The following is a 14,455-nucleotide window of genomic DNA, read 5'->3' as shown; positions in this document are numbered from 1 at the left end:
GCCCAGGAGTTGCACCATGGGAGAAGTGGCTTGCCACACTTGATGAGTAATCAGAGTCTGGTGATCCATATATGGCTCAGAAGAAAGGACTGGAAGAAAAGCAAAATGGTAAGGGGAAACCCCCAGAGAGGATAACCTTCTGGGCTCGCCTATACCACGATACCAGGCCATGGAATTGAACCAAGATAGATTGGGTACACAGCTCCAACCATGTGACCACAGCACCCAATGACTCATCATAACTTGGGGATGGATTTGAATGCAAGAAAGCAGGCAGAAGACCATCTGGCCTGAGTGGGAGTGTTGGAAAGTGCAGTCCAGTTGGACATTCTGAGAGACACTTTGGGACAGCATATTAGGTGACATAGGTCATGTGACGTTAGGTCACATGACTAAGCTGATGCCCCATCTCAGGAGTGAGATGCAACCTGTAACTAACTAACACAATCAACTCGGTTGGTTCCTACCTATCGCCTCTACTTCTACTGCGCTATACGCCTTACGATCCGACCTGCCGACTACACAACTCGACACTTCTTATTCTACTATTTCTAATTAACGAGAAATTAAATAAGTAGCCTGCGAAGACCGATTGCACGCCTCCACGCGGCCGCAGGCGGAAACAGGCGGTCGAGCTCGCAACTCGACCGTGCTGGCAAAGTGCACGGCATGGTGGAGCGGAGTGGTGGAGTGCGAAATCCGGTGCGGTTTCGCCAAGACTACTCCGAACAGAGGACTACCACCGAAATGGTTTTGAAAACCATCCGACGACGACCTACCTGCGTTAGAAACAGGTCCGCTTAATCGTGAGCGTGCGAAAGAGCCGCGGAACTCCTAGGCGTCGATAGGACACCTCTGGTGTATGGGAGGAATCCTCAGCTGAGGGTATTTGGAGCCAAAAGGACAACAAGTCACCCAATATGCAGTCTCTGGATCCGAACCACCTACCTCTGGAAGGCTTTGAGGGGACTCGGAGAGCGTACGCGTTGTTAAGGCCGGAAGCAGATGCGTTATGCACTTGGAAGAGCCGAGGTGAAAGAGCTAGAAGGGAGGCGTTAGTTGGCGGGCAATGGAGCTCGGAGTAACGCTACGAAGCCCGTAGGGGCCTGTCGATTGCTCAGGTGCGAGTAGGAGGGTTTTGCCCGGGGCACAGCCTTACAAAGAAGGACACCTAGTCCAGCAGTCACCTAGAAGAGCTCGGAAACTTAGGAAGGCCCACATAGAGAAGCAGGCAAAGGAGACACAGAGAGGCGAGCCGAAGGGAAGACTCGAGGCAAGAAGGAGGGGGTGCAAGGCGTGAGGAGGCGAGGAGGAGGCGATACATTGGTTAGTGGGTGGAAACGCAAGAGCACTGCTGCCTGGCTAGGAGTAGACGCTCGAGCAAGCCTGCGAGACATGGCCGGCCATAGCCAAAGAGATGCGGTATGGTAACGCGAAGGGAGTCATTCTCCTGGGGCGTGGTGGGCAATGGCAGCGACTGAGACACTGTCTGCTCAGCCCGAGAGGACGGACGCGCATGTCGGTCTTGGAAGAGAGGCGACCGGTCTTCAGTTCGCTGAAGTCCGAAAGAGCATAACCAAGGCTTAAGGAGCAAACAGTATATGGAGCGTAGGGTAGGGGCTTTGGCCTGGGGCCTCTCCCTCGAAGCGATAAAGGCGCAGAGGTGTCCCTAAGCGGGAAAGCGTGGGCAGACTTTGTCTACCTGCCTTACATAAGTTTGTAGGAACGAGTGTAATTATATGCTGCCAAGCCAGGAGCGGTTGCATCAATGCTCTGCCTAGACATTTCTGGTGCATTTGACAAAGTCTCCCACCAGAGGCTGCTCCACAACATCAGAATGAAGGGTTTCCCAGACCACATAGTTAGCTTTGTCCAATCCTTCCTTCAAGACAGGACCACCTGCCTCAGGTTGGGAGAGTTTATGGACCAACCAAGGCCTCAGAACACAGGGATTCCCCAAGGCTCCACCCTGTCCCCAATTCTCTTCCTCTTCTTTGCATCAACCCTGCTCCCAACACTACACGAAGGGAACACCTCAGCAATGGGTTTTGTGGATGACTCCAACATCCTGACATACAGCATGTCAACAGAGGAGAACTGCAGGCAACTGGAGAAAGCCCACCAAAAGTGTGAGCAATGGGCAAAAAAACATGGTGCAGAATTTGCACCACAGAAATACCAACTCATCCACTTCACCAGGAGCAGGAAGCACAACCTCAAGGCCACAGTCCAGATCCAAGGATTTGATGGGGAACCACTGCCCTCACTCAGGCTCCTTGGGGTATGGGTAGACACTAAACTCAAGTGGGGCCCACACATCAAGAAAGCAGCAGAGAAGGGGGCCAACCAGATGCAATCACTCCAGAGAATGTGCAAATCCACATGGGGAGCATCCTTCCAGAGAGCAAGGCACCTGTACACAGCAGTTGTCAGACCAGCCATTACATTTGGCTGCCAAGTCTGGTCCAACCCAGAAGGCACACAAGGCTACTGCAGAAACCTCACCAAACCCATTGAGAAGATCCAGAGAGAGGCAATGAAGAACATCACAGGAGCATACAGGTCAGTTGCAACAGCAGTCCTGGAAAAGGAAGCAAACATTGCTCCCCTTCACCTGTACACCCAGGACCTGGCCAGACAGGCAGCCAAGAAACAGGACAACCAGCCTGCATACCAATACATCAAAAACAGGTGCAGGGAGATCAGAAGACAGGCACAAGCAGGGAGGAGAACAAGGCACCCTGCTGCACCAACCCAAACCAGACAGGAGGAAATCCTCCAACTAGTACAGGGCCAAGAGACCACAATGCAGACACACCTGGGTCACAAGGCATGGTGGGCAAAACACCAGTGGAACAGGAAGTGGGAGAGAGAAAAGGAAGGGAGGAGAACCAGAGCAGGAGGAGAACAGCCACCTGCATGGACAACCACCACCTCCTCCACTGTAGGACTAGCTCTGCATAAAGGGCTCACCAGACCAGAGAGCACAATGGTCACACTCCTCAGAACAGGGCACATTGGGATGAGGCAATACCTCGCGAAGAGGAGAGTCCCAGGTTACACACCAGACTGTGACTGCGGGCAGGGACATGAAACACCAAAGCATGTATGCATGTTCTGCCCAAGATGGGCTGAGAGGAGACACCTCCTGTTCCAAGCAGGGGGATCTACAAACTGGAAGGATTTGGCAAACACAAAGAGGGGACTGCATGCAACAGCAAAGTGGCTTATCCAGGAAGGGGTCCTAGAACAGTTCTCGCTGGCAGGGAAAGAGGACTAGGAGGAAAGGAGGAGAGAAGAAGGGAGAGATAGGACCTGGTGAGAGGAGGACTCGCTAGACACCTAGTATTGTCCGAAGGAAAAACAGAGGCAAAGGAAGCGGCTACGCAGGCTGCAAAGTAAAGGGAAGGCGAGGGTTTTTCGAAGGCTTTTCCCTCGGTCGAAATCTATAGAGCGTGCTGCTTACTCTAGTAGTTAAGAGGTAGACCGGCGTATAAGAATTATCTATCTATCTACTTTATTATACTAAGAGTGTTACGGTTCATGTGACAAGAGGCTCAGCCCGAGCAGGCGCTGGGGCCTGAGGCTTACGCCAAGGATCCAATGATCAGAGGCGCTCAGACCAACACCATCCTGATCACACTGATCACACTGAGCAGAATGATCAGGACCTTGATCAGCGCGATCAGTATGCTCAGAAGCATGAGCAGAATCCTTTTGTATATATCGAGCGATGAGTATCGCCTCTCTAGATAGTCATCGCGTACAACTCACTGTTCTATCTCACTGATTGGAATCAAGTGAATCTTCCTACTTCGTTACCTTCCTCTAGACTACCCGACAAGCTCAAATCCCGATCGAGCTCAAGCTTCTGCTTAGTGAGATCTTAGGTCATCAGCATCCCGCTCATAACCTAACAAAGAGCTACGATAAAATACTAGTAGTTAGAAATACTTCTACTATAATATAGTACATTCGAGACATTCAAAAGGAGGCAAAATTACAATAAGTAAGCAAACGCTGGACTTACGTACTAGTAGAACTGAATTCGACACGTATGTAGCTTATTATTACGGGTTAATAATCCAGAATGTTTACACCGCGGCCTACGGGGCGTGAATCGAATCGCCTAGGGGCGTACCTGCTGCGTCGATACCCTATCGATGTAGAGTCGACATCAGACTGGGAGACACTACCGCTCCGCTCGCCCTTCGGGCTCACAGCTGCTCACTCGTTACCTAAAAGAAACATGCCATCTTTTTGCGGCCTATGCATTGCACGCTCGGATCACGAACGTCGTCGTTCCGCTCGCGAACTCGCATTACCCAGTACTCACCTCGCTCGTCAGCTCGCCTCGCTTGTCAGATTATTGTTCAGATTGCTCGAACGGTGTGGGGCTGTCACATCCCCTGAGACCCCGAGTAACGCTCCGAAGGCACCAGGATATGCTCACGAAACAGCGGCGTTGGGGCAATTGTGCACCAGCTTGGATTGCAAGACCATGCGAATACTCGGAGACTACGCATGCAGGGCGACATTGAGCAATGAGCTCAACAAACAGTGGATTGACAACATTGATTGTCGTTGTCGGCACTAGTCGCTCAAGTCGAGCAGGAAACGAATGCCAACATGAAAAGCTGATAAATCGACCGCTGGAATGCCATTTCCCCTCAGATTTGCAGCTCTGAAGATCATCCCTCCACACTCATTCTTACAAATCCACATCGGCATCAATGAAGGACGTACGGGTCGAAGAGCTCTCCACGGGCCCGCTTTTCAGCGTACGGGAAGCACTGATCGAACGCGTTCGTGAGGCACAGATCTTCTGGACAGAAGCGTTTCGGGACGTACATTCGCGGACACTCTTCACCACCTCGCCGAAGCACAACATATCCAACCGAGATTGCACCTTCACTTTGAAATTGGACGACAAGCAGTTGGAGGATCAACTGCATATGGTGGAGAAGGAATGTGGCATCGAGCGTAAGATTCTCTTCGAGGCACTCTGGGCTATTGTTGTTCAAAGCCATACCACATCGGAAGTGGCTGTATTTGGTGCCGCCAATCAGGCTTGCAGCCTACTCGGAGAGTTGAGAAGCACAGACATCTATCCGTTGCGCGTCACCACCAGCCCGGACACCAACTTCGTGGATCTCGTCTCTGCAATCGAGGATTTCCATCGGAGATGCTTTCGACATGGCTACTTCGGCTTGGCAGAGATAAGTCATCTTTTGCCAGAGGCTTTGCAGAGCGCGGTCTACTACACTCCGACACCGCTCGGTAAGCTGGACGATTTACCACCTGTCCCACTGGTGTTGGTCGTCTCATCCACTTCGACGCTGCAGCTCTCGTTACATGCTCGGTCAACAGTGGAGCCCCGTGAGGCTGAGATATTACTATCACACTTTGTCGTGGCTCTTCAAAGTGCGCTCTCGAAGCCCTATCTCCCTCACGCAACAATTTCGAGCATCAATCTCGTTTCTCATGAAGAGCAATTCACGACTGTTCGTGCCAATCGCAGCAACAACCCTGAGCATGCTTCCACCATTGTACATCTTGTCGAGGAGACCGCAAGAAAACATCCGACCAGGATCGCCATTGAGAATGAACAGCACGAGAAGCTTTCGTATGACGAACTCAACATCATGTCGAACAGGCTTTCTCGGAGGCTACCACTCGACAAAGGCGACATCGTGCCTGTCTGCATGGATCGCTCCATCGACTTAATCGTCACTCTGCTTGCCATCTTGAAGGCTGGATCGGCATACACGGTGCTTGATCCTGACGGTCCATCCGAGCGAAATGCACAGATTGTCGGCGCCTCGGACGCCAAGGTCGTCACTGCCAACGAAAAATATATCGGGCTCTTCACGAATGCAATTGAGGTGGACATGCTGTTGACCGCATGCCGCCAGTCGCAAAGCATGCACGATGGCTACAACCGGCAAGTGACAATCAGCGCCGACGACAAGTCGTACATCATATACACCAGCGGCTCGACAGGCAAGCCTAAAGGCGTTGTGCTTACTCACCGTGCAGCAACAAACGGCATGCATTACCACAACCTCAATGGCAGGAACCGCTGGTTGCTCTTCTATAATCCCACATTCTCTGCGGCGCAACGTACGATGCTCTCGACACTGGTCCATGGCGGTACCCTCATCGTTGCGCAGAAGAGCGCTATACAGGGCAATCTAGCTGAATTGATCCAGTCCATGCGAGTACAAAGCTTGGGTATTACCCCTTCGGCGCTCTCTACCATTCGGCCATCCGATGTTCCAACACTCGAGCAGGTCACTCTGGTTGGAGGTATGTTCTTTCACTTTCACATCAGACTCCATATATGTTGTCACACACTGACTTGTGATGAAAGAGAACATTCCACCAGCTTTGGTCACGGAATGGGCCGATCATGTCGACCTGCGAAACACGTATGGTTTGAGCGAAGTGACCCAGCTCAACTTCGGTACTCGTCTTACGTCGAAATCGAACCCGAGGGTTGTTGGACGACCTTCAGACACCACAAGCGTATATGTGCTAGTGCCAGGCACGACAGAGCTCGCTCCCACGGGCGTCGCGGGCGAACTTGGCCTGGCTGGACCACAGCTGGGCTTGGGTTATTTGGCAGATCCTGAACGCACTGGCAAAGTGTTCATCGACAATCCTTTCGGCAGAGGCAAACTTTACCGCACCGGTGATCTTGCTAGGATGCGCCATGATGGCTCCATTGAGATTCTAGGTCGCATCGATTTCCAAGCCAAAATTGCTGGCCAAAAGGTCGAACCTGCTGAGGTTGATGCGGCATTGATCAAACATGAGGACATTCGGAGCTCAATCACTGTTGCTGCTGATGTTGCAAAGCGGAGAGCTTTGGTGGCTGGCGTTGTCGTCCAAGCCGCTGCTGACTGGACATCCACGCTACAGAGCATTCGACGTCATGCAGAACTTCTGCTCCCAGGTTACATGATACCGTCTTATTGGTTGCGCCTGGAGGAGGTTCCCAAGAATATCAATGGCAAGGCGGATCTGCTCCGTTTCCGAAACATGGTCGAAGGTATGACCATCGAAGAATTGCTTCAGCAGTCGCTTGCAGCTACCGGAGGCAACACTGCCGTACAAGATCCCGTGGAGCAGTCTATCGCAAGCATTTGGGCCAAGGTATTGAACTTGGATCCATCATTGATCAAACGAGAGCATAGCTTTGTTGCACTCGGCGGTAGTTCGGTCCAGGCTATCAGAGCTCTCCAAGAGCTGCGCAAGGCAGGGCTGCAGACCACTCTGAACGACATCTTGTCAGAGATGTCCATCGCTCAAGCGGTATCCACGTACACGAAGCTTGCGGGTAACGATGAGCAAGATCTCATACCATTCGAATTGATCAAGAGCGAGGATCTCAAGCAGAGCCTGGCTGCGGATCCAAACGTGATTGATGCGTACCCAGCAACCGCGCTGCAGCAAGAGTTACTCTCATCTCTTGGCACCGAGCACGACCACTACATCTACCGTCGGATATGGGATGCGTCAGGCCTCGATCTGGAGAAACTCAAACGCAGTTTCGAGATCGCCTTCGGGCAAAGTGACATACTCAAGACCAGCTTCGTCGTTCATGGCCGAGATATCTTCCAAGTCGTCAGATCAGATGTAAGACTGCCATGGACCGAGACTGATCTGGACCTCGAGACCTTCATCGTCCAAGACGAATCGGTCCCGATGTCCATGGAAGGTCCACTCCTTCGCATCACATTGGTCTCGAAGCAACTTTTGGTAGTTTCAGAGCATCACTCGCTTTTCGACTTCTGGTCATACAGATTCTTGTACGAAGACGTCGCCAGGATCTACCAGGGACTCGATTTGCCTCTGCGAGCACCATTCAAGCGGTACATCAGCTACCTCTCGGGTTTGGATGACAAAGCCTCTCGTAGATTTTGGAAGAAACAGCTCACCGGCGCAGAGCAAACAATCCTCAATCATCACCCAAGCATGCAGACTTCAAAGCTGTCGCGTAAAGTAGCATTGGGTAAGATACAAGATCAAGGAAAGACTCTTGGCCTCACCACTGGGGCCATCCTGTACATTGCATGGGCCATTTTGCTGTACAAGCATACTGGCCACGCGGATGTGACATTTATCACGTCCCTTTCTGGTCGAGATGCTCCTGTTTCCAACATCGACCGTATGGACGGCCCAACGCTTTCCATGGCACCGCTGAGAGCAACGGTTAACGCTGAGCAGAAAGCTGTAGACATGGCCAAATCCCTGGGTTCTGCTGTCAGGCAAATTGCCGAGCATTCCCATTACGGCCTACGAAACGCACTGTCTGCGGCGGGCCTACAACAGGGTCTCTTTGACACGTTCCTCAACATCCTCGTCAGTCCCGAGCAAGACTCCAGCGTGGGGGCTGTCTTCAAGCGCTACGGGCCAGAGTGGTCGTGGGACAATGCCTTCACGACCATGGAAGTGGAGGAAACTTCAGAGGAGTTGCTATTCCGACTATCCGGGCGTATGGATAGTCGTCTTCTGAGCTATATCCTTGACTCGTACATCCTCATTGTCGAGCAGATCGTTGCAGACCCGAATCAAAAGCTGAGCGGCATGGATATCATGGCACCGGCAGAACGAGAATATCTGCAAAACACGCTGAGCAATCGGAAAACACTCAAGACGCCTATTCCAGAGCTATTGCATGCTCGATTCGAAGGTCATGCCATGAAATCTCCTGATGCAGTTGCTATCGACTGGAATGGCGCAGACCAGGTCACTTACTCCGAGTTGAATGATCGAGCAAATCAGCTTGCGCACCATCTCATACAACAAGGTTGTCGTGTTGGCGACCGGATTCCACTGCTTCTGGAAAAGTCCATCGACACTATTGTTGCGATCTTGGGAGTCATGAAAGCTGGTGCCGCGTATGTTCCGTTGAATCCAGAGAATCCAGTGGAGCGCAATTTGTTCATCACGAACGATGTCCAGGCTAAAACCTTGGTCATGCATTCCATGCATGCTGACTTTTGCGCGCATCATGATCTGCATACAATCATGATTGACCAGATGGACCTCCGAGCATCTCACACATCAGGGCTGGTGGTATCGACCACGCCAGGTGATCTCGCTTACATTATCTATACTTCTGGCTCATCGGGCACTCCGAAAGGCGTCAAGGTTCCGCATCGTTCAGCAGCGGCGGCAGTGACCAGCATGGAAGTCGCCGAGGGTCGCGGAGCAGGTAGTGGCGCACTCTGCAATTCGCGAACTATGTCTTCGACGCCTCTGTGCAAGACATATTCAACACGCTCTCCACATGTGGCACACTTTGCATGGCACCCCAGGATGAGATGCTCTCCAATCTCGCTGGCATTATCCAGTTAATGCGCGTGAAGCAAGCCATAATCACACCGACTGTGGCAAAACTGCTCAAGCCAAGCGACGTTCCTACAATGACGACGCTCATAGTTGGTGGCGAGCCTTTGACGAGTGATGTAGTTTCTCTTTGGGGACCCGATCACCAGATTCTCAACGTGTACGGACCGACCGAGACAAGTATGGTTGTCACCACAAAAGACGTGAAACAAGGTGATCTGATCTCCAACATCGGTGCACCATTCCCAACAGTGATGGCCTTCATTGTTGATCCGGACGGGCTCTCCTTGGTACCATATGGAGCTGTCGGTGAGCTTTGCATCGCTGGGCCCCAAGTCACGGATGGGTACGTCAACAGCCCTGATCTGACAACTGCAGCATTCGTGGATGGCGAAGAGTTGGGCGTCAACAAGCTTTACCGTACCGGTGACCTCGCACGTTGGCTGCCCAATGGTGAGATCTCATGTCTAGGTCGAAAGGACGGTCAAGTCAAGATCCACGGCCACCGCATCGAACTCGGCGAGATTGAAGTGGCACTGTTGAAGACGGGACTCGTCGAAGAAAGTGCGGTTGTCGTCTCAACTGTCAATGCAAAGCCCACTCTTGTGGCATTCTGCGTGTTCGACGCTGCGGAATCCTCCACCATCCAGGACGCCGAAGAGCACGCCGAGGACATCAAACTCCTCCGCGAAGGTCTAACGCATTCCGGACTGACTCCATACATGATACCTGGTGTCGTGCTGCCTGTTGGTAGTTTGCCAAAGCTTCCAAGTCGCAAAGTCGATCGCAAGACCCTCAAGAAGCAAGTGGAACAGTTGGACGCAGCATTCATGCGCCAGTATAGCCTCTCCAAAGGACCTTCACACGCTCACGAGGCACCGGAGACTGAAAACGAGGTAGTCCTTGAAAAGGCTTGGAGCGCGGTGCTCAATATTCCCTTGTCCGATATTGGACGCAAAGCAGATTTCAGAGCACTCGGAGGCGACTCGATCGCTGCGATCTCGCTGTCGAGCCATATCAGCCGTGAGAAGTTCACCTTGAGTGTCAACAACATCCTCAAGCATTCCCGACTCGACGATATGGCAGCTAAGATGCAAGCGAAGCGCGCCAGTGGGAGCTCGCAGGCCAGACCTGAGTTTGTTGTTCCTACAGAGGCCTGGGCTGCCGCAGAGGCAGCTGGTCTCAATTGGGAGTCTGATGTGGAATATGGTATGTGATTTGCGACAACATGTTCGCTTCCGCTCACGCTTACATTGCTCACCTTCGCAACAGTCTACCCTTCTCCTCCCGGGCAGGCCGAGTTCGCCTCTCAAGGCTCGCGCGATGAGCAAATGTGGGTTCTAATGACTGTACGCCGCATGCCTGCCGGAACGGACTTGGACAAATGGGTCTCAGCCACGGCCGAGCTCATTCGCATCGAAGACATACTGCGCACTTCGTGGCTCTGTCTTGCGAGCGGAGCCTGGGTCGGAGTTGTTCTGCGATCAAGCAAGCCGCGTCTGGAAGTCATCGAATGCGAATCGGAATCTGCGTCGACTGAGATTATCGAGAAGTTTTGGGCCGAAAGATTTGTGTTTGGTGAACCCTGGATCAAGTTCGCCTTGCTCAAGTATCCCGATGGCTCCTTCGACACCGTGGTGAAGCTCAACCACGCCGTGTATGATGGTACGCTTCTTCGCATCTTCGATGACCACTTCGGTGCCATTCTCGCTGGTCAACCCATCCCGTCGCATGGCCAATTCAAGGACTTCGCCTTCCACATTTACAATTCCGACAAGACGCAAACCCTAGACTTCTGGAAGCAAACCATGGTTGACCGGCAATCGACGTACCTCTCTGAAGCCATCTCACCCAAGATCACAGCAGTCAAGCGCAGTCTCATCGACACCCAGCTCGATGACCTCGTATCCAGTACAGGAGTCAGCCAGTCCTCAATTTTCCAGGCAGCGTACCAGCTCTGGCTCAGCCGTGCCAGCGGAGATTCCGACGTAAATTTTGACTATTTGCTCTCAGGCAGGAATATCGACCTTCCGGATCCTCTCACGATAAACGGTGCTCTCGCAAACTTCCTTCCCGTTAGGCACAAGATTGATCAAGACAACTGCACCCTCCAAGATTTCCTTCAAGCTACTCAAGATGGCTTCTGGGCCATGAGTGAGAACGGCAACGTTGGGTTGCATGACATCTACGCAGCTGCAGAATTGGATCGCCAGGCCTTTGGCAACCGCACTTTGTTCCTCTTCCAGCCCTTCGAACCTGCAGGCGCGCCAGACGAGATGAGGTGGCTGATCTTGGCCAAAAGCCGGGTGCGAATGTATCAGCCGTATGCCCTGGTGGTAGAAGTTGCGAAGGCTCCGGAGGGTAGACATAAGTTGGCAGTGATGTACGATGAAACGGTGTTCGACGCAGAAAGGGTGGAGAACATTGTCGTGGAGATCAAACGGCTTGTAGAGAATTTCGCGAAACCTGGGATGGAAGGTGCGCTGCTGAAAGAGTTTTAGTGTTTCATATATTTTATAGATAGATACTTTACCGCAACGCGATGCATTTTATCTGGGACACACTAGATCTCCCTGTCTTCGATCCATCTATACCTTCGACGTCCTTTTCTTGCCCGGCCTCAACCACATGCCTTCAGCCATCGCGTGCACCACGCCACCTTCACTCTCAATAACACCCTTCGCCCATGCCTTTCTCCCATTATCTTCCACCTTCGTCACCCAACTCCTTACCATGACTGTCCCGGGTGTCTTGACAGCCGCCTTGAACGTGACATTCAACTGCACAGTGAAGCTCGGCGGACCGTCTTCCAACTTTGCGAACGTCATGCCAATAGCTCCACCTAACGAACTGTCCAGAATACATGAAATCACGCCTCCGTGAAGAAGGTCAGGATGAGCATTCAAGTCGCCACCAAGGGTGTAGAAACGACGCATCTCGCCTCTCTCGGATTCGGACGAGGAAACGAGGCTTTCGCTACTGCTGTTGCTGCTGTAGTCCTTGGGAGGTCGGAACAACGTGAGTAATTGTCCGATTGTGGCATCGGTGTTCCAGGTTTTGCCCATGAGCGTGTGGCCCTTTCCATCGTGAGTTACTGTGCGCGACTGTGAGAGGATGCGAAAGTTGGAGTCTTCGATTGTGGGTTTGGCGTAGGGCATGGAGAGGAAGTGGACCACGGTGGAATTCGGGACATCTTTCGGGATGCGCTTTCTTAAATCCGTGCTCAGTACGGTTTCTTCGGCCATGGTGGGACCTGATGGCCGGCTTCGATGACGGGCGTATTTCTTGTTGCCATTGTGTTGATGGCAGTCATTCGAGGGAAGGTGCGAGTGGAAAGAAGAGCCGAGGCTGAACGTTGTCAAGAAGGCTTCGTCAATGACCAACGCCAAGCCAAAGTCTTCTCCATCTCATCTCCATTGCATCGTGCACACCTTCATCTGCAGCTGATGGAGACCTTCTCATCGGCGGAAAGTGTCAGTCGCATCACTCAACTCACACCAGCATTGCAGCTGTGTGGCCACGGGCGCGTAGTTACTGTATCTCCGCTGCGCAGGATCAAGAAGCGATACGAACAAAGGCTAGCGTCTCGAGCGCAATGCCGTGCTACATACCACATCTACAGGCTTTGTCAGTGTACGGAGATCCTTCAATTTGCTGATGAGACAGTTTATGTCCGGCGATGTAATGTATAAAGGTGCAGTTGTGGTGCTTGATGAAGATGTGACAACACTCAGCTTACAGCATCTTCACAAATTCGACCCACAAGCACTATTCTAATACATTTATCATGAAAGTCTTCGTCACGGGTGCCTCAGGCTTCATCGGCCGCGCTGTTGTCTCCGACCTCGTGAAACATGGCCATGAAGTCGTAGGCCTCGCTCGCAGTGGCGCCTCGTTTGAGAAGGTCAAGCAGATCGGCGGTACCGTTCTCGAAGGAAATCTCGAAGATCTGGAATCGCTACGCAAAGGCGCGAAAACATGTGATGCTATCATCCACTTGGCCTTCGTCCACGACTTCTCTTCGCCAGAAGCTTTCCAAAACGCGACTGTGGTCGACCGCACTGCCATAGCGGCTATGGGCGAAGAGATCGCCGGCACTGGCAAGGCTCTGATCATAGCGTCTGGTACACTCGGTTTCCCACAAGGTCAAATCGCCACCGAAGATACCGAGCCGGTGCGAGATGGCCCCATGTCCGATCGCACAAAATCAGCCGACTTGGTCTTCCAGCTGTCCAAGGAGAAGAACATCCGTGGCATCGTCATCAGATTCTCGCCAACCGTCCACGGCAAAGATGACTGGGGCTTCATCACGATGCTAGGAGAAGCTGCCAAGCGTGACGGCTTCGCTACATACATCGATCAAGGCACTTCACGATGGTCTGCTGTCCACCGCTATGATGCCGCTACTCTCACAAGACTTGCGTTGGAGAAGGGAAAGGCCGGAGCAGTCTACAATGCTGCTGCAGAGGAGGCAATTCCCATGAAGGACATCATGACCACAGTTGGCGCTAAATTGAACCTGCCGGTAAAGAGCAAGACCACTGAGGAAGCTCAGCCTTCGCTGGGTCTTTTCGCTCATATCATCAACTTCGACAATCCGACTTCAGCACAGAAGACGCGTAACGAGCTGGGTTGGAAGCCCGAGCATCCGGGACTGCTTGAAGACATCAGGGAGAATTATTTCACTGCATAGATATTCTCTGGGTTGGATACGGGGAGCAAAACCAGGTCATCTTCACTCTCGTTAGGTAGATATCGCTTCCAGAGCAATGTGTCCTCGTAGAGTCTTCGAATCTCTTTACTTCGTGCTAAAGCTTCAACCTCACTATTTTCGATACGATAGAGCTGTACGGCTATCTTATTCAGTTTCTTGCTGTCGTGGCGGGTCGAGCGTTTCTTGTAATTCGGCTCGAAGCTTGCCTTATCGCTTTAGTTGTTCGCGATCTCGAGCTCCGAATTACTCTTTTTTGTATTCAAGGACGAAATTTGCCTCGCAACAGCTGCAGACAGGTGAGCCTGACTCCAAGCCTGGGGCCTGATGTTGAACACGTGAACCTGCTCACGGGATATCAAAACCGGCCATCGGCCATGACTGTTG

General features: G+C 52.3%; 3 protein-coding genes across 3 annotated transcripts; 2 read left to right on the top strand and 1 right to left on the bottom strand.

The window, feature by feature from the left end:
• Positions 1-4,733: 4,733 nt before the first annotated feature.
• Positions 4,734-11,858, top strand: CKM354_000585000 (uncharacterized protein; the record flags this gene model as incomplete). The annotated part of the gene is made up of 4 exons (XM_044801141.1): positions 4,734-6,309; positions 6,374-9,223; positions 9,277-10,566; positions 10,630-11,858. 4 exons carry the CDS (start codon positions 4,734-4,736, stop codon positions 11,856-11,858), a joined length of 6,945 nt encoding a protein of 2,314 aa, XP_044657076.1.
• Positions 11,859-11,945: 87 nt separating this feature from the next.
• Positions 11,946-12,602, bottom strand: CKM354_000584900 (uncharacterized protein; the record flags this gene model as incomplete). Its single annotated transcript, XM_044801140.1, has 1 exon — positions 11,946-12,602. One exon carries the CDS (start codon positions 12,600-12,602, stop codon positions 11,946-11,948), a length of 657 nt encoding a protein of 218 aa, XP_044657075.1.
• A 542-nt stretch (positions 12,603-13,144) lies between these two features.
• Positions 13,145-14,050, top strand: CKM354_000584800 (uncharacterized protein; the record flags this gene model as incomplete). Its single annotated transcript, XM_044801139.1, has 1 exon — positions 13,145-14,050. The coding sequence occupies one exon, from the start codon at positions 13,145-13,147 to the stop codon at positions 14,048-14,050; it is 906 nt and encodes a 301-aa protein (XP_044657074.1).
• Positions 14,051-14,455: the final 405 nt, after the last annotated feature.

This window comes from Cercospora kikuchii (genome assembly GCF_019650295.1).
Source record: "Cercospora kikuchii DNA, contig_00003, whole genome shotgun sequence".
In the NCBI taxonomy this organism is placed as follows: Eukaryota; Fungi; Ascomycota; class Dothideomycetes; order Mycosphaerellales; family Mycosphaerellaceae; genus Cercospora; species Cercospora kikuchii.
Note: the sequence above shows the minus strand (reverse complement) of the source record. Positions and strands in the feature narration are given on the sequence as shown.